This window comes from Pecten maximus, chromosome 9, assembly GCF_902652985.1.
Source record: "Pecten maximus chromosome 9, xPecMax1.1, whole genome shotgun sequence".
In the NCBI taxonomy this organism is placed as follows: domain Eukaryota; kingdom Metazoa; phylum Mollusca; class Bivalvia; order Pectinida; family Pectinidae; genus Pecten; species Pecten maximus.
Window position 1 is genome coordinate 45,349,867 of NC_047023.1, and position 22,449 is coordinate 45,372,315.

General features: G+C 31.9%; 1 protein-coding gene across 2 annotated transcripts in view; it reads right to left on the reverse strand.

The window, feature by feature from the left end:
* Positions 1 to 10,766: 10,766 nt before the first annotated feature.
* The window catches only part of LOC117335066 (neuronal acetylcholine receptor subunit alpha-10-like), a 32,403-nt gene continuing 20,720 nt past the window's right edge, over positions 10,767 to 22,449 (reverse strand). For both annotated transcript variants that reach the window (XM_033894988.1, XM_033894987.1), the window contains exons 7-8: positions 12,800 to 13,017; positions 10,767 to 11,779 (exon numbers count right to left, since the gene is read on the reverse strand). In XM_033894988.1, the coding sequence (XP_033750879.1) occupies positions 11,441 to 11,779; positions 12,800 to 13,017 (557 nt within the window). In that variant the 3' untranslated portion in view covers positions 10,767 to 11,440. The remainder of the gene's footprint in view (positions 11,780 to 12,799; positions 13,018 to 22,449) is intronic.

The window sequence follows — 22,449 nt, forward strand, 5'->3', positions numbered from 1 at the left end:
ATATTGATATGTCTGTAGATATGTATATTGATATGTCCGTAGATATGTATATTGATATGTCCGTAGATATGTATATTGATATGTCTGTAGATATGTATATTGATATGTCCGTATATATGTATATTGATATGTTTGTAGATATGTATATTGATATGTCCGTAGATATGTATATTGATATGTCCGTAGATATTTATATTGATATGTCTGTAGATATGTATATTGATATGTCCGTAGATATGTATATTGATATGTCCGTAGATATTTATATTGATATGTCTGTAGATATGTATATTGATATGTCTGTAGATATGTATATTGATATGTCCGTATATATGTATATTGATATGTCTGTAGATATGTATATTGATATGTCCGTAGATATGTATATTGATATGTCCGTAGATATGTATATTGATATGTTTGTAGATATGTATATTGATATGTCCGTAGATATGTATATTGATATGTCCGTAGATATGTATATTGATATGTCCGTATATATGTATATTGATATGTCCGTAGATATGTATATTGATATGTCCGTATATATGTATATTGATATGTCTGTAGATATGTATATTAATATGTCCGTAGATATGTATATTGATATGTGCGTAGATATGTATATTGCTATGTCTGTAGATATGTTTATTGATATGTCCGTATATATGTATATTGATATGTCTGTAGATATGTATATTGATATGTCTGTAGATATGTATATTGATATGTCCGTAGATATGTATATTGATATGTACGTAGATATGTATAGTGATATGTCCGTAGATATGTATATTGATATGTCCGTAGATATGTATAATGATATGTCTGTAGATATGTATATTGATATGTCCGTAGATATGTATATTGATATGTCCGTAGATATGTATATTGATATGTCCGTAGATATGTATATTGATATGTCCGTAGATATGTATATTGATATGTCCGTAGATATGTATATTGATATGTCCGTAGATATGTATATTGATATGTCTGTAGATGTTATGTCCGTAGATATGTATATTGATATGTCCGTATATATGTATATTGATATGTTTGTAGATATGTATATTGATATGTCTGTAGATATGTATATTGATATGTCCGTAGATATGTATATTGATATGTCCGTATATATGTATATTTATATGTCTGTAGATATGTATATTAATATGTCCGTAGATATGTATATTGATATGTCCGTAGATATGTATAGTGATATGTCCGTAGATATGTATATTGATATGTCTGTAGATATGTTTATTGATATGTCTGTAGATATGTATATTGATATGTCCGTATATATGTATATTGATATGTCCGTAGATATGTATATTGATATGTTTGTAAATATGTATATTGATATGTCCGTAGATATGTATATTGATATGTCCGTAGATATGTATATTGATATGTTCGTATATATGTATATTGATATGTCCGTATATATGTATATTGATATGTCCGTAGATATGTATATTGATATGTCCGTAGATATGTATATTGATATGTCCGTAGATATGTATATATTGATATGTCCGTAGATATGTATATTGATATGTCCGTAGATATGTATATTGATATGTCCGTAGATATGTATATTGATATGTCTGTAGATATGTATATTGATATGTCCGTATATATGTATATTGATATGTCTGTAGATATGTATATTAATATGTCTGTAGATATGTATATTGATATGTCTGTAGATATGTATATTGATATGTCCGTATATATGTATATTGATATGTCTGTTGAATTGTATATTGATATGTCCGTAGATATGTATATTGATATGTCTGTAGATATGTATATTGATATGTCTGTAGATATGTATATTAATATGTCCGTATATATGTATATTGATATGTCTGTAGATATGTATATTAATATGTCTGTAGATATGTATATTGATATGTCTGTAGATATGTATATTGATATTTCCGTAGATATGTATATTGATATGTCTGTAGATATGTATACTGATATGTCTGTAGATATGTATATTGATATGTCCGTAGATATGTATATTGATATGTCTGTAGATATGTATATTGATATGTCCGTAGATATGTATATTGATATGTCTGTAGATATGTTTATTGATATGTCCGTATATATGTATATTGATATGTCTGTAGATATGTATATTGATATGTCCGTATATATGTATATTGATATGTCTGTAGATATGTATATTGATATGTCCGTAGATATGTATATTGATATGTCCGTAGATATGTATATTGATATGTCCGTATATATGTATATTGATATGTCTGTAGATATGTATATTAATATGTTCGTAGATATGTATATTGATATGTCCGTATATATGTATATTGATATGTCTGTAGATATGTATATTGACATGTCCGTAGATATGTATATTGATATGTCCGTAGATATGTATATTGATATGTCCGTAGATATGTATATTGATATGTCCGTATATATGTATATTGATATGTCTGTAGATATGTATATTGATATGTCCGTAGATATGTATATTGATATGTCTGTAGATATGTATATTGATATGTCCGTAGATATGTATATTGATATGTCCGTATATATGTATATTGATATGTCTGTAGATATGTATATTAATATGTCTGTAGATATGTATATTGATATGTCCGTAGATATGTATATTGATATGTCCGTATATATGTATATTGATATGTCTGTAGATATGTATATTGATATGTCCGTAGATATGTATATTGATATGTCCGTAGATATGTATATTGATATGTCCGTAGATATGTATATTGATATGTCCGTAGATATGTATATTTATATGTCCGTATATATGTATATTGATATGTCCGTAGATATGTATATTGATATGACCGTAGATATGTATATTTATATGTCCGTAGATATGTATATTGATATGTCCGTAGATATGTATATTGATATGTCTGTAGTTATTTATATTGATATGTCTGTTGAATTGTATATTGATATGTCCGTAGATATGTATATTGATATGTCTGTAGATATGTATATTGATATGTCCGTAGATATGTATATTGATATGTCTGTAGATATGTTTATTGATATGTCCGTATATATGTATATTGATATGTCTGTAGATATGTATATTGATATGTCCGTATATATGTATATTGATATGTCCGTAGATATGTATATTGATATGTCTGTAGATATGTATATTGATATGTCCGTAGATATGTATATTGATATGTCTGTAGATATTTATATTGATACGTCCGTAGATATGTATATTGGTATGTCCGTAGATATGTATATTGATATGTCCGTAGATATGTATATTGATATGTCCGTAGATATGTATATTGATATGTCTGTATATATTTATATTGATATGTCTGTAGATATGTATATTGATATGTCCGTAGATATGTATATTGGTACCTCCGTAGATATGTATATTGATACGGTTATTTGTTATCAATATAATTTGTTTGATAATTAAACCCATATAAAACTATAAAATCAATGTGTTAATCAAATTTGACTTCAAGATTTTTATGAAACACGATATATTTTGTCAGGAAACATCATCAAATAATATGAACAAAAACTTAAGTGTTTAATGATACAAAACTTAATGGATTACTTTTAGTAATTATGTATGATAATATCAGGTAAGTGTCCTATCAAGTCACACATTTGGTTTACCTCGTTCGAATTAATCGATCTAGGGACCTTCCGAGTATCGTCTCGCCACGTGCCTGCCTATCATGTTGTCATGGTTTACCCAGATATGTATTCTGACCGATACTTTGGGAATACCTCGTTAATGACACATCCCCTGACAGTCATAAATATATATCAGACAGTGATAGCTGAAATCATCATTGCGACAATCCTACTATTCGCAATCAATATTTGCAATTTCCTTATGGGATAGTGAAATAATATTTTTACATGTCTATGAACGATTATTTATCATTTTCTGTCAAAAATACAGGTTAATAAAACTGATCAGAAAGCAAGCTAATCAATGTATGACTTTTTACAATTATGACTAACATTTTTCACAACTTAATGAGACTACGCCCAACACATTTTATTGTTAACTGCCATAACTACAACTTAAGGAGACTTCGCCCAGCAAATTTTGATATTAACTGCTTAAACCACAACTTACCGAAACTGCGCCAAGCAAATTTTAATGTAAACTGTCGTAACCACAACTTAGGAAGGCTAATTTCAGCAGATTTTGATGTTAATTGCAGTAACCACAACTTACCGAGACTTCACCCAGTACTATAGGACCTTTATCTATCTACTACCATTCCCAGTACTATAGGACCTTTATCTATCTAACTACCATTCCCAGTACTATATGACCTTTATCTATCTAACTACCATTCCCAGTACTATAGGACCTTTATCTATCTAACTACCATTCCCAGTACTATAGAACCTTTATCTATCTAACTACCATTCCCAGTACTATAGAACCTTTATCTATCTAACTACCATTCCCAGTACTATAGGACCTTTATCTATCTAACTACCATTCCCAGTACTATAGGACCTTTATCTATCTAACTACCATTCCCAGTACTATAGGACAGTTAGCCAGTGTATTCAAGGATTAGACCCCGAAAAAAATGATTAAATTTCTAATCGACAACATCTTTGTTGAGTTTGGTGGCATACCCATTGGAACAAACGTTGTCTCTATTTTCACCGCAATGTTTTGGTTTTCATTCGAGAATATACAAAGATGCAAGCTGATGAAGATGATGATTTTATTGTCGACATCGTGACTTTGTAGGGAAATATTGTAATTACATGTGTGATAGGTGTTATGTTGTTTCGTCGTTACTTTCCTAGTTACCATTTTGAGGATGTGACTTCACCAATATTTGACTGAAATGTAATAAAAGATTAGTGAGATGTCTTGGGCAAACGAATTATTAATGTTTAACTCGTTAACAGCAGTCCTTAATGTTTGATATTTGCATTAAGAATGGATGATACCACTGGCTTAAACCAATCATGGCAATGACGTAATATTTTCACCACAACAAAAAACTGTTCTCAGCATATCAAGTGCTGCGGGCGTATTGAGTGTTCACAAGTCGATACCCTTTATTGCGACAAGGTGACAACGTGACAAGAAGTATGGCAGCGCGTATCCCGATGTCAACTATCAATGACATGCACATGCTTCTGTGTCGATTTCATCTCCCATATTTGCAAACATTGATTTACAATGCATGTTTTCTTGTATATATATCGTGCTTTCCTTTGACGCAGTACACCTGTACCGATAGACTCATGGGTTACTAAATAATTCAACAATACATCACGTCGGTCACTTTATTAATGTTTAAATAATGTCTGGTCTGTGGGGTAAACATACTTCCATGCCTTACAACCCTTATGCTAACTAACATGCAGGGTGTTTACTCGATAATAAATCAATTCTGGACTAATTGCATCAGACCGCCATCACAATGATGAATTGATTTAAATTTACAATTTCTATATTTGCAACCATCACACAAAACAAACCAGGTACTGTTTATATGAAGTTGACTTAAATTAGTATTACAAGGCCACTTTGATTTTCCTATTATAACATATCAATAGCTTACACAAAATAATTGAAATACATGAAAATAATAGTTCTGTCAATGATAACAGGTCTGTATTTGACTATAATTCATTTAGAAAGCAGCATATATCAATACCATCACATCTACAATGGAACACTAATATTGGGAAATTGGCTTAATCTGAAACGTGTTTCTTTAAGATTTTAAATGCTGAATTTGAACTTGAATGATAGAAATATTTAGCGAGACACACCATCAGATCCAAAGATTAAAGCGAAATGAAAAACAAACAAAAGCAATCGTTTTTATTTATAACTCTACAAGATTTTATAAGTTTAATAATTTATAAGTTAGTACGTTTGTACACTACAATTAGTTGTCACGACATTACTACGAAGTTGTGATTAACCAGTTAAAAATCTGCCAACTTTTACAATTTGGTTTTCAGCATTTAACTGAAAACATAGACACATCTGATCCTAAGAATATGTTTAGCTTTAGCAGAATCATTTCAGTATAATCCACTAATTTGTTTGAACTTCTCTTACAGAGTAATCTAGTAATCTACATTGTCTCCCCAAACTGATTTTTTGCTGGATTTGTCGGGCTACCTACTTAACTAACCTTCCCTTTACCGACAAATGTTTATGGCTTAAATACTGGTTCAACCGCTGTGTACAAATGTATCTTTCGAGCAATTAGACCAGTCCATATGTAAATTGCGAATCACTCATTTGTATAAACAACATTGGAATTCTAAACCAAGGTACCAACGCGATTCACATCTTAAGAGCAAGAAACAGAATGTGTTAGGATAAGAAAGTGGTAAATGTTTACATTATCAGTTTGGTCCTGTCAATGTGTTAGGATAAGAAAGTGGTAGATGTTTACATTATCAGTTTGGTCCTGTCAATGTGTTAGGGTAAGAAAGTGGAAGATGTTTACATTATCAGTTTGGTCCTGTCAATGTGTTAGGATAAGAAAGTGGTAGATGTTTACATTATCAGTTTGGTCCTGTCAATGTGTTAGGGTAAGAAAGTGGTAGATGTTTACATTATCAGTTTTGTCCTGTCAATGTGTTAGGATAAGAAAGTGGTAGATGTTTACATTATCAGTTTGGTCCTGTCAATGTGTTAGGATAAGAAAGTGGTAGATGTTTACATTATCAGTTTGGTCCTGTCAATGTGTTAGGATAAGAAAGTGGTAGATGTTTACATTATCAGTTTGGTCCTGTCAATGTGTTAGGATAAGAAAGTGGTAAATGTTTAAATTATCAGTTTGGTCCTGTCAATGTGTTAGGGTAAGAAAGTGGTAGATGTTTACATTATCAGTTTGGTCCTGTCAATGTGTTAGGGTAAGAAAGTGGTAGATGTTTACAGACGAGTTATCTGTTTTTGTCCTGTCAATGTGTTAGGGTAAGAAAGTGGTAGATGTTTACATGATCAGTTTGGTCCTGTCAATGTGTTAGGATAAGAAAGTGGTAGATGTTTACATTATCTGTTTTTGTCCTGTCAATGTCAATGTGTTAGGGTAAGAAAGTGGTAGATGTTTACATTATCAGTTTGGTCCTGTCAATGTGTTAGGATAAGAAAGTGGAAGATGTTTACAGACTCAGTTTGGTCCTGTCAATGTGTTAGGATAAGAAAGTGGTAGATGTTTACAGACGAGTTATCGGTTTGGTGCTGTCAATGTGTTAGGATAAGAAATTGGTAGATGTTTACATCATCTGTTTTTGTCCTGTCAATGTGTTAGGGTGAGAAAGTGGTAGATGTTTACAGACGAGTTATCAGTTTGGTCCTGTCAATGTGTTAGGGTAAGAAAGTGGTAGATGTTTACATTATCAGTTTGGTCCTGTCAATGTGTTAGGATAAGAAAGTGGTAGATGTTTACAGACTCAGTTTGGTCCTGTCAATGTGTTAGGATAAGACAGTGGTAGATGTTTACATTATCAGTTTGGTCCTGTCAATGTGTGACCTGTTTGTACCTGTTAACACGTAGTGCATGTTTGTAGAATTATGTCGATAGCAATCGGCGACCGTAATGTAATGATTATAATGCCGAGATACATAACGTCACGGTCGTTATGGGCTAATGGAAATCCCTGTTGCTTTTCTTAAATTACCGGACATCATTATTCTAAATCGATGACAAGCATGCCAAAACATCCAACAAAACGATAAATACGAATTCACGGGTATCCATTGACAGAGTCGGCTTACTAAACTGTGCCGTTTTTTCCTCATTAGCATGGTGATAAACGATCGGCATTTCTTAACAAACATATCAATGGTTAGATAAACAGAAGAGAGAGGTCTTTATTTTTAAAATAAACACACTAATGAGTATTGTCAATTGTTACCTACGGTTACTGGGTAAAAGTCAATTTAATAGACGTCTTCAGCTGAATCCTTGCTTGACATCAGTTTTAATTAGGTTGTCATTAGCCAGTTTATGTTATGCCAGTATCTGTACAATAAAGGGTACTACGTATTTGTTTTTAAATTTTAGTTATACAACACTCTATGAAAATTATCTAAGCTGCAATAACACACTGTCATTATATTATGAGATATATATCACTTTTCATGATAGTTTTAGCTATATGACACCTATCATGGTAATTTTAGGTACATCACAATTTGCCATGGTAATGTTAGTTATATAACGCGTTTTCATGATATGTTTTAGTTATATATTAATTTTTTCATGATAATTTTAGTTAAATAACACTTTGATATTACATTTTAGTTATATAACAATGTACTATTAATTAACCGTAAATAGATTGACAGTACTATTAACTTACCTGTGTTTTGTATTATCATTACCGGTTAATATATTGACAGTACTATTGCCTTACCTGTGTTTTGTATTATAATTGACAGTTAATAGATTGACAGTACTATTGACTTACCTGTGTTTTGTATTATCATTAACAGTAAATAGATTGACAGTACTATTGACTTACCTGTGTTTTGTATTATCATTAACAGTAAATAGATTGACAGTACTATTGACTTACCTGTGTTTTTAATTATCATTAATTGTAAATAGATTGACAGTACTATTGACTTACCTGTGTTTTGCATTATCATTACCTGTAAATGGATTGACAGTACTATTGCCTTACCTGTGTTTTGTATTATAATTGACAGTTAATAGATTGACAGTACTATTGACTTACCTGTATTGTGTATTATCATTTACAGTAAATAGATTGACAGTACTATTGACTTACCTGTGTTTTGTATTATCATTAACAGTAAATAGATTGACAGTATTATTGACTTACCTGTGTTTTGTATTATCATTACCTGTAAATATATTGACAGTACTATTGACTTACCTGTGTTTTTCATTATCATTAACAGTTAACAGATTGATAGTACTATTGACTTACCTGTGTTTTTAATTATCATTAATTGTAAATAGATTGACAGTATTATTGACTTACCTGTGTTTTGTATTACCATTAACAGTAAATAGATTGACAGTACTATTGACTTACCTGTGTTTTGTATTACCATTACCTGTAAATAGATTGACAGTACTATTGACTTACCTGTTTTTTGTATTATCATTACCTGTAAATATATCGACAGTATTATTGGCTTACCTGTGTTTTGTATTATCATTAACAGTAAATAGATTGACAGTACTATTGCTTTACCTGTGTTTTGTATTATCATTACCTGTAAATAGATTGACAGTACTATTTACTTGCCTGTGTTTTGTATTATCATTAACAGTTAATAGATTGACAGAACTATTTACTTGCATGTCTTTTGTCGAACGAGTGTCATTGTTGAGGGAAATAAAATAACGACTAAATGTAAATTTTCCGGAACAGATTTTGACCAGTCAATTAAATCATATTGTGGTATCTATAAAGGTATGGGAAATATTAATAATGATCTGGTTTGACATTGAATCAATGTATAGAAAGTGTAACTATGTCAAGCGTGTTGATGCTTGTCTCTATATAATATATCCCGGTGTTTTATACAGCGTTTGGATGTGCACACGTATAATACCTTGAATGATTGATAGATAATAGGTTTCATACCATAGGTTGATATTGATGGGTAAGGGTTAGGGTTAGGGTTAGGGTTAGGGTTAGGTATATTGATGTACATGTATTACGTACTATTCCATTTACACTAACTTTAAACTAGAAACTCAACACTTCTTTAAACTTTCAGCTTTATTCACAATTCTGCACAAAGAAACCTTCAGGATAGAATGTGGCTATAAGTAAACACGTATGGAAGACGACCAACAAATACTGAAGTATCGTAAAGAAAACATAACAAATCACTGAAACAGACTACGCCTAAAGATGAGATCAATCAACACTTCAATGTAACATTTCTTTACAAATGAAAATACTTCTAAGTCTATCTGACTGCAATAATTGTACTGCAAACAATGAAATCTTTATTTCGTCAGATGTACATGTAATATATGTATATGTATATGTATACTGTATACTGTTAAATCACGAGATCGTTTATATACACGAGTCAGTCAATAGAATGGTTATAAAACAGTTTAATACGTACAAATGTAACTAAAAAATGAAATTTAAAACTAAACCGTCTTTATACATGGACTAGTTGAAGGACTAAATACAAAAACAAGTACACTTTCGATTCATCAAGACTGACTCGAGTCGAATTTGTGCGATAAAATTAATTTTCTGCTTCAATTCTGTCTTTTAAAAATGTTTTAAGTAATATACACTTTGTTTTATATAAACAATTTAACAGTTTAAACGAGGAAAGGAGAATACATGTAACGCGATCGGTTCATCATAATTAACATGGTTTGGCCGTGGTTTGCATTCGATGAGAATAAATGATGTTAAGAGCGATATATATATAGCTCGATCGTCGCTTTCTTGAGAAGATCTGCACGTGTTTGCATGTTCCCACTACTGTAGAGTATATATTATTGTCGTGTTCATCTAATTTATTAAACTCACGATGTGAGGCGGAACTTCCCCAAAAATCTTGTTTTTATTTAATGGCCACTCGTTTTAGAACCTAAATTTATTCCATAAATTAATATGATTAAATGTTCGAATAATATTACTCTTAATCAGTATCTAAAATGTTTGTGAATAAAATTGTAGTTCCTGAAAATCAATACATAGCAAAAGAACAAAAGAACAAACAAACAAACAAACAAACAAACTTACCCATGTTTCATGACACATAGAAATGACTGATGTGTCAGTCTTGTTAAAGTAACATCCTTACGTCTATACATAACTATATAAACTATTATAGAATATAGCTCAAAACCCGTTAATTGTGACATCATTTTGACCACCACAATACAAAGGCTCTGTCGGATTGATGTATGGACCGTTGTATATAATTATCTGAAGCTTTTTCACTTTAAAGACAAAAGTAAGTCAATAACAGATACAGTGTTGTTTTAACACCAGAGGCCCCCATTACAATCGCTGTATAAGAACATTTATCTGTATATAAACATTGTAAATGTACATCGAATTACCTCCATGGCATGTACTATCATCTGATTTATAAACAAACATTTTCGTACTGTACAATGCCTGTATGTACTCCTTGTTGAATAATACATCCTGTGACTTGTGTTCGGTAAATTCTTATAATGAACGTTTGTGGAAAAATCCAATATATAGCAGATGTTTCTAATATAATCACGGGGCATATTTTAGAAAATCCACTTCGGTTTGAGATGTAAATTCTTACAGCAGTACCTTATATTTCTCAGATGAGTTTAGATACCACATACAAATTTGGCTTTCTTGAACATATGCAAATTCAATTTTACTGTTGAACGGAGGTACCATTTTACTAATTTTTGTGTTTTCTTCATCATTCCGTATGCATAGATCGGTCGCGTAAGACAACCGGAAGTATCATTGACAGCGCCACCGTGCTAACGATTAGAACGTACAACACCATGAACACGCGGTCCATCATGACAGCCAGGAGGTTCCAGTCTGTATGTAGTGTTGTTTCCTCTTGCTGAGATTCTATGTGACGCCTGAAGAATTCTAGTCTGTCCGAAATACCATTGAGTGCAGATTGGAGTCGAAAAAGTGAAAGTCGTTCCCCTGATGGGTGTGTAGTGGGCTGCGTCTTTTCGTTGTCCTGGTAGCTGTTGTGATTAATTTTCTCTACTTGTTCGCACTGCAGAGGGCCATTAGGAATCTAAGAGTGATACAATAACAATCATCATTTTTCAGGATTAAAATGATAATATCAAAACAAAATATTAGTTTGTTGATCAGTTTAAACAAGGGTCAAGGGAATTAACATCATTATCAAGCATACTCTATACCGGGTTTCTTGTTGTCGCAACGACATGGGTGATGAAAGACAATACGGGTCATATTAGGACGGGAGTCAGGAAAGACGGTTACGACAAGGGTCATATTAGGACGGACGTCAGGAACGAAGGTTACGACAAGGGTCATATTAGGACGGACGTCAGTGAGGACGGCAACAACAAGGGTCATTTTAGGACGGGAGTCAGTGAAGAAGGTTACGACAAGGGCCATATAAGGACGGGAGTCAGTGAGGACGGAAACAACAAGGGTCATTTTAGGATGGCCGTCAGGGAAGACGGTAACAACAAAGGTCATATTAGGACGGACGTCAGTGAAGAAGGTTACGACAAGGGCCATATAAGGACGGGAGTCAGAGAGGACGGCAACAGCAAGGGTCATATAAGGACGGGAGTCAGGGAGGACGGTAACAACAAGGGTCATATTAGGACGGACGTCAGGGAGGACGGCAACAACAAGGATCATATTAGGACGGACGTCAGGGAAGAAGGTTACGACAAGGGTCATATAAGGACGGGAGTCAGGGAACAACAGATATAATAAGATTATAACAAAGGCAACACAGAATGAAAGAGGAGATATGACAGAAAAGACATAGATTGGAACAATTTTGGTTTCTTCAATGATCCCAAGATAGAAAGAAGCCAACCGCTGACTCTTTATGGGTACACCTTCAGACTCATCTTACGATAAACAAACAGTTGATTTTGAAAGTTTTTTCCGGGTTTTCATTTTACTGCCTCTTTTGGCAGGCAGTGACAAAATGTATGTTGTTATCCAATACTGCACGGGAAGTATATTAAGTAACAGTGTTTTTTGTTTTATATATTATAAATAATTCCAGGGGAAAAAAAATTGTCTTTATCGGGAAACAAATACGTACGATGATCCCAGAGTTATTTCCGCCTGATACACTGTAGTTCTTGTCATCATCAAAAGTAATCTTTACGCAGGTGACACGTGATAAGGGTACCATGATGCATCGCTTAACCCATCCAGGCATACGCGTGCCATTGTTTCCTTTGTAGTGAACTTGTAGAACGAAAACAGTGAGGAGACATGACATTCCCACCAGTGCCATGGATACCATGAAGTACATACCTAAAGAATATATAAAGTTATAACAAAATTAGCCCATGGATACCATGAAGTACACACCTAAAGAATATATAATGTTATAACATAACTAGCACATGGATACCATGAAGTACACACCTAAAGAATATATCAAGTTATAACATAATTAGCACATGGATACCATGAAGTACACACCTAAAGAATATATAAAGTTATAACATAACTAGCCCATGGATACCATAAAGTAGACAACAAAAGAATATATAAAGGTATAACATAACTAGTCCATGGATACCATAAATTAGACACCTAAAGAATATATAAAGTTATAACATAACTAGTCCATGGATACCATAAAGTAGACACCTAAAGAATATGTAAAGGTATAACATAACTAGTCCATGGATACCATGAAGTACACACCTAAAGAATATATAAAGTTATAACATAACTAGTCCATGGATACCATGAAGTAGACACCTAAAGAATATATAAAGGTATAACATAACTAGTCCATGGATACCATGAAGTAGACACCTAAAGAATATAGAAAGTTATAACATAAATAGCCCATGGGTACCATGACGTACACACCTAAAGAATATACAAAGTTATAACATAACTAGCCCATGAATACCATGACTTACACACCTAAATAATATACAAAGTTATAACATAACTAGCACATGGATATCATGAAGTACATACCTAAAGGATATATAAAATTATAACATAACTAGCCCATGGATACCATGAAGTAGACACCTAAAGAATATAGAAAGTTATAACATAACTAACCCATGGATACCATGAAGTACACACCTAAAGAATATATCAAATTATAACATAACTAGCCCATGGATACCATGAAGTAGACACCTAAAGAATAAAGAAAGTTATAACATAACTAGCCCATGGATACCATGAAGTACACACCTAAAGAATACATAAACTTATAACATAACTAGCCCATGGATACCATGAAGTACACACCTAAATAATATATAAATTTATAACATAACTAGCCCATGGATACCATGAAGTACACACCTAAAGAATATAAAAAGTTTTTACATAACTAGCCCATGGATACCATGAAGTAGACACCTTAAGAATATATAAAGTTATAACATAACTAGCCAATGAATACCATGAAGTACACACCTAAAGACTATATAAACTTATAACATAACAAACCCATGGATACCATGAAATAGACACCTAAAGCATATAGAAAGTTATAACATAACAAGCCCATGGATACCATGAAGTACACACCTAAAGAATATATAAACTTATACCATAACTAGCCCATGAATACGATGAAGTACACACCTAAAGAATATACAACGTTATAACATACCTAGCCCATGGATACTATGACGTACACACCTAAATATTATATAAACTTATAACATAACTAGCCCATGGATACCATGAAGTACCCACCTAAAAAATATATGAACTTATAACATAACTAGCCCATGGATACCATGAAGTAGACACCTAAACAATATATAAAGTTATAACATAACTAGCCCATGGATGCCGTGAAGTACACACCTTAACAATATATTAAGTTTTTACATAACTAGCCCATGGATACCATGAAGTACACACCTAAAGAATATATAAAGTTATAACATAACTAGCCCATTGATAACATGTAGTACACACCTAAAGAATATATAAAGTTTTTACATAACTAGCCCATGGATACCATGAAGTACACACCTAAAGAATATACAAACTTATAACATAACTAGCCCATGGATACAATGAAGTACACACCTAAAGAATATATAAAGTTATAACATAACAAGACCGTGTATACCATGAAGTACACACCTAAAGAATATATAAAGGTATAACATAACTAGCACATGGATACCATGAAGTACACACCTAAAGAATATATAAAGTTATAACATAACTAGCCCATGGATACCATAAAGTAGACACCTAAAGAATATATAAAGTTATAACATAACTAGCCCATGGATACCATAAAGTAGACACCTAAAGAATATATAAAGTTATAACATAACTAGCCCATGGATACCATGAAGTACACACCTAAAGAATATATAAAGTTATAAAATAACTAGTCCATGGATACCATGAAGTACACACCTAAAGGATATATAAACTTATAACATAACTAGCCCATGGATACCATGAAGTAGACACCTAAAGAATATATACAGTTATAACATATCTAGACCGTGGATACCATGAAGTACACACCTAAAGAATATAGAAAGTTATAACATAACTAGCCCATGGATACAATGAAGTACACACCTAAACAATATATAAACTTATAACATAACTAGTCCATGAATACCATGAAGTAGACACCTAAAGAATATATAAAGGTATACCATAACTAGTCCATGGATACCATGAAGTACACATCTAAAGAAAATACAAAGTTATAACATAACTAGCACATGGATACCATGAAGTAGACACCTAAAGAATATATACAGTTTTAACATAACTAGCACATGGATATCATGAAGTACACACCTAAAGAATATGTAAAGGTATACCATAACTAGTCCATGGATACCATGAAGTACACACCTAAAGAATATACTAAGTTATAACATAACTAGTCCATGGATACCATGAAGTAGACACCTAAAGAATATATAAAGGTATAACATAACTAGTCCATGGATACCATGAAGTAGACACCTAAAGAATATAGAAAGTTATAACATAAATAGCCCATGGATACCATGACGTACACACCTAAAGAATATAGAAAGTTATAACATAACTAGCCCATGAATACCATGACGTACACAACTAAATAATATACAAAGTTATAACATTACTAGCACATGGATATCATGAAGTACACACCTAAAGGATAAATAAAATTATAACATAACTAGCCCATGAATACCATGAAGTAGACACCTAAAGAATATAGAAAGTTATAACATAACTAACCCATGGATACCATGAAGTACACACCTAAAGAATATATCAAATTATAGCATAACTAGCCCATGGATACCATGAAGTACACACCTAAAGAATATAAAAAGTTTTTACATAACTAGCCCATGGATACCATGAAGTAGACACCTAAAGAATATATCAAGTTATAACATAACTAGCCCATGAATACCATGAAGTACACACCTAAAGAATATATAAACTTATAACATAACTAGCCCATGGATACCATGAAGTAGACACCTAAAGAATAAAGAAAGTTATAACATAACTAGCCCATGGATACCATGAAGTACACACCTAAAGAATATATAAACTTATAACATAACTAGCCCATGGATACCATGAAGTATACACCTAAATAATATATAAATTTATAACATAACTAGCCCATGGATACCATGAAGTACACACCTAAAGAATATAAAAAGTTTTTACATAACTAGCCCATGTATACCATAAAGTAGACACCTAAAGAATATATAAAGTTATAACATAACTAGCCCATGAATACCATGAAGTACACACCTCAAGAATATATAAACTTATAACATAACTAGCCCATGGATACCATGAAGTACCCACCTAAAAAATATATGAACTGATAACATAACTAGCCCATGGATACCATGAAGTACACACCTAAAGAATATATCAAGTTATAACATAATTAGCACATGGATACCATGAAGTACACACCTAAAGAATATATAAAGTTATAACATAACTAGCCCATGGATACCATAAAGTAGACACCTAAAGAATATGTAAAGGTATAACATAACTAGTCCATGGATACCATGAAGTACACACCTAAAGAATATAAAAAGTTATAACATAACTAGTCCATGGATACCATGAAGTAGACACCTAAAGAATATATAAAGGTATAACATAACTAGTCCATGGATACCATGAAGTAGACACCTAAAGAATATAGAAAGTTATAACATAAATAGCCCATGGGTACCATGACGTACACACCTAAAGAATATACAAAGTTATAACATAACTCGCCCATGAACACCATGACGTACACACCTAAATAATATACAAATTTATAACATAACTAGCACATGGATATCATGAAGTACACACCTAAAGGATATATAAAATTATAACATAACTAGCCCATGGATACCATGAAGTAGACACCTAAAGAATATATAAAGTTATAACATAACTAGCCCATGAATACCATGAAGTACACACCTAAAGACTATATAAACTTATAACATAACAAACCCATGGATACCATGAAATAGACACCTAAAGCATATAGAAAGTTATAACATAACAAGCCCATGGATACCATGAAGTACACACCTAAAGAATATATAAACTTATACCATAACTAGCCCATGAATACGATGAAGTACACACCTAAAGAATATACAACGTTATAACATACCTAGCCCATGGATACTATGACGTACACACCTAAATATTATATAAACTTATAACATAACTAGCCCATGGATACCATGAAGTACCCACCTAAAAAATATATGAACTGATAACATAACTAGCCCATGGATACCATGAAGTAGACACCTAAACAATATATAAAGTTATAACATAACTAGCCCATGGATAACATGAAGTACACACCTAAACAATATATAAAGTTATAACATATCTAGACCGTGGATACCATGAAGTACACACCTAAACAATATATACAGTTATAACATAACTAGCACATTGATAACATGAAGTACACACCTAAACAATATATAAAGTTATAACATAACTAGCCCATGGATACCATGAAGTACACACCTAAAGAATATATAAAGTTATAACATAACTAGCCCATGGATGCCGTGAAGTACACACCTTAACAATATATTAAGTTTTTACATAACTAGCCCATGGATACCATGAAGTACACACCTAAAGAATATATAAAGTTATAACATAACTAGCCCATTGATAACATGTAGTACACACCTAAAGAATATATAAAGTTTTTACATAACTAGCCCATGGATACCATGAAGTACACACCTAAAGAATATACAAACTTATAACATAACTAGCCCATGGATACCATGACGTACACACCTAAAGAATATACAAAGTTATAACATAACTAGCCCATGAATACCATGACGTACACACCTAAATAATATACAAAGTTATAACATAACTAGCACATGGATATCATGAAGTACACACCTAAAGGATATATAAAATTATAACATAACTAGCCCATGAATACCATGAAGTAGACACCTAAAGAATATAGAAAGTTATAACATAACTAACCCATGGATGCCATGAAGTACACACCTAAAGAATATATCAAATTATAACATAACTAGCACATGGATACCATGAAGTACACACCTAAAGAATATATAAAGTTATAACATAACTAGCCCATGGATACCATAAAGTAGACACCTAAAGAATATATAAAGTTATAACATAACTAGCCCATGGATACCATGGAGTACACACCTAAAGAATATATAAATTTATAAAATAACTAGTCCATGGATACCATGAAGTACACACCTAAAGAATATATACAGTTATAACATAACTAGTCCATGGATACCATGAAGTAGACACCTAAAGAATATATACAGTTATAACATATCTAGACCGTGGATACCATGAAGTACACACCTAAAGAATATAGAAAGTTATAACATAACTAGCCCATGGATACAATGAAGTACACACCTAAACAATATATAAACTTATAACATAACTAGTTCATGGATACCATGAAGTAGACACCTAAAGAATATATAAAGGTATACCATAACTAGTCCATGGATACCATGAAGTACACATCTAAAGAAAATACAAAGTTATAACATAACTAGCACATGGATACCATGAAGTAGACACCTAAAGAATATATACAGTTTTAACATAACCAGCACATGGATATCATGAAGTACACACCTAAAGAATATGTAAAGGTATACCATAACTAGTCCATGGATACCATGAAGTACACACCTAAAGAATATACTAAGTTATAACATAACTAGTCCATGGATACCATGAAGTAGACACCTAAAGAATATATAAAGGTATAACATAACTAGTCCATGGATACCATGAAGTAGACACCTAAAGAATATAGAAAGTTATAACATAAATAGCCCATGGATACCATGACGTACACACCAAAAGAATATCCAAAGTTATAACATAACTAGCCCATGAATACCATGACGTACACACCTAAATAATATACAAAGTTATAACATAACTAGCACATGGATATCATGAAGTACACACCTAAAGGATATATAAAATTATAACATAACTAGCCCATGGATACCATGAAGTAGACACCTAAAGAATATAGAAAGTTATAACATAACTAACCCATGGATACCATGAAGTACACACCTAAAGAATATATCAAATTATAACATAACTAGCCCATGGATACCATGAAGTACACACCTAAAGAATATATAAACTTATAACATAACTAGCCCATGGATACCATGAAGTAGACACCTAAAGAATAAAGAAAGTTATAACATAACTAGCCCATGGATACCATGAAGTACACACCTAAAGAATATATAAACTTATAACATAACTAGCCCATGGATACCATGAAGTATACACCTAAATAATATATAAATTTATAACATAACTAGCCCATGGATACCATGAAGTACACACCTAAAGAATATAAAAAGTTTTTACATAACTAGCCCATGTATACCATAAAGTAGACACCTAAAGAATATATAAAGTTATAACATAACTAGCCCATGAATACCATGAAGTACACACCTAAAGAATATATAAACTTATAACATAACTAGCCCATGGATACCATGAAGTACCCACCTAAAAATATATGAACTTATAATAACATAACTAGCCCATGGATACCATGAAGTAGACACCTAAACAATATATAAAGTTATAACATAACTAGCCCATGGATAACATGAAGTACACACCTAAACAATATATAAAGTTATAACATATCTAGACCGTGGATACCATGAAGTACACACCTAAACAATATATACAGTTATAACATAACTAGCCCATTGATAACATGAAGTACACACCTAAAGAATACATAAAGTTATAACATAACTGGCCCATGGATACCATGAAGTACACATCTAAAGAATATATAAAGTTATAACATAACTAACCCATGGATGCCATGAAGTACACATCTAAAGAAAATACAAAGTTATAACATAACTAGCACATGGATACCATGAAGTAGACACCTAAAGAATATATACAGTTTTAACATAACCAGCACATGGATATCATGAAGTACACACCTAAAGAATATGTAAAGGTATACCATAACTAGTCCATGGATACCATGAAGTACACACCTAAAGAATATACTAAGTTATAACATAACTAGTCCATGGATACCATGAAGTAGACACCTAGAGAATATATAAAGGTATAACATAACTAGTCCATGGATACCATGAAGTAGACACCTAAAGAATATAGAAAGTTATAACATAAATAGCCCATGGATACCATGACGTACACACCTAAAGAATATACAAAGTTATAACATAACTAGCCCATGAATACCATGACGTACACACCTAAATAATATACAAAGTTATAACATAACTAGCACATGGATATCATGAAGTACACACCTAAAGGATATATAAAATTATAACATAACTAGCCCATGGATACCATGAAGTAGACACCTAAAGAATATAGAAAGTTATAACATAACTAACCCATGGATACCATGAAGTACACACCTAAACAATATATAAAGTTATAACATAACTAGCCCATGGATACCATGAAGTACACACCTAAAGAATATATAAAGTTATAACATAACTAGCCCATGGATGCCGTGAAGTACACACCTTAACAATATATTAAGTTTTTACATAACTAGCCCATGGATACCATGAAGTACACACCTAAAGAATATATAAAGTTATAACATAACTAGCCCATTGATAACATGTAGTACACACCTAAAGAATATAAAAAGTTTTTACATAACTAGCCCATGTATACCATAAAGTAGACACCTAAAGAATATATAAAGTTATAACATAACTAGCCCATGAATACCATGAAGTACACACCTAAAGAATATATAAACTTATAACATAACTAGCCCATGGATACCATGAAGTACCCACCTAAAAAATATATGAACTTATAACATAACTAGCCCATGGATACCATGAAGTAGACACCTAAACAATATATAAAGTTATAACATAACTAGCCCATGGATAACATGAAGTACACACCTAAACAATATATAAAGTTATAACATATCTAGACCGTGGATACCATGAAGTACACACCTAAACAATATATACAGTTATAACATAACTAGCCCATTGATAACATGAAGTACACACCTAAAGAATACATAAAGTTATAACATAACTGGCCCATGGATACCATGAAGTACACATCTAAAGAATATATAAAGTTATAACATAACTAACCCATGGATGCCATGAAGTACACATCTAAAGAAAATACAAAGTTATAACATAACTAGCACATGGATACCATGAAGTAGACACCTAAAGAATATATACAGTTTTAACATAACCAGCACATGGATATCATGAAGTACACACCTAAAGAATATGTAAAGGTATACCATAACTAGTCCATGGATACCATGAAGTACACACCTAAAGAATATACTAAGTTATAACATAACTAGTCCATGGATACCATGAAGTAGACACCTAGAGAATATATAAAGGTATAACATAACTAGTCCATGGATACCATGAAGTAGACACCTAAAGAATATAGAAAGTTATAACATAAATAGCCCATGGATACCATGACGTACACACCTAAAGAATATACAAAGTTATAACATAACTAGCCCATGAATACCATGACGTACACACCTAAATAATATACAAAGTTATAACATAACTAGCACATGGATATCATGAAGTACACACCTAAAGTACACACCTAAAGAATATATCAAATTATAACATAACTAACCCATGGATACCATGAAGTACACACCTAAAGAATATAAAAAGTTTTTACATAACTAGCCCATGGATACCATGAAGTAGACACCTAAAGAATATATCAAGTTATAACATAACTAGCCCATGAATACCATGAAGTACACACCTAAAGAATATATAAACTTATAACATAACTAGCCCATGGATACCATGAAGTAGACACCTAAAGAATAAAGAAAGTTATAACATAACTAGCCCATGGATACCATGAAGTACACACCTAAAGAATATATAAACTTATAACATAACTAGCCCATGGATACCATGAAGTATACACCTAAATAATATATAAATTTATAACATAACTAGCCCATGGATACCATGAAGTACACACCTAAAGAATATAAAAAGTTTTTACATAACTAGCCCATGTATACCATAAAGTAGACACCTAAAGAATATATAAAGTTATAACATAACTAGCCCATGAATACCATGAAGTACACACCTAAAGAATATA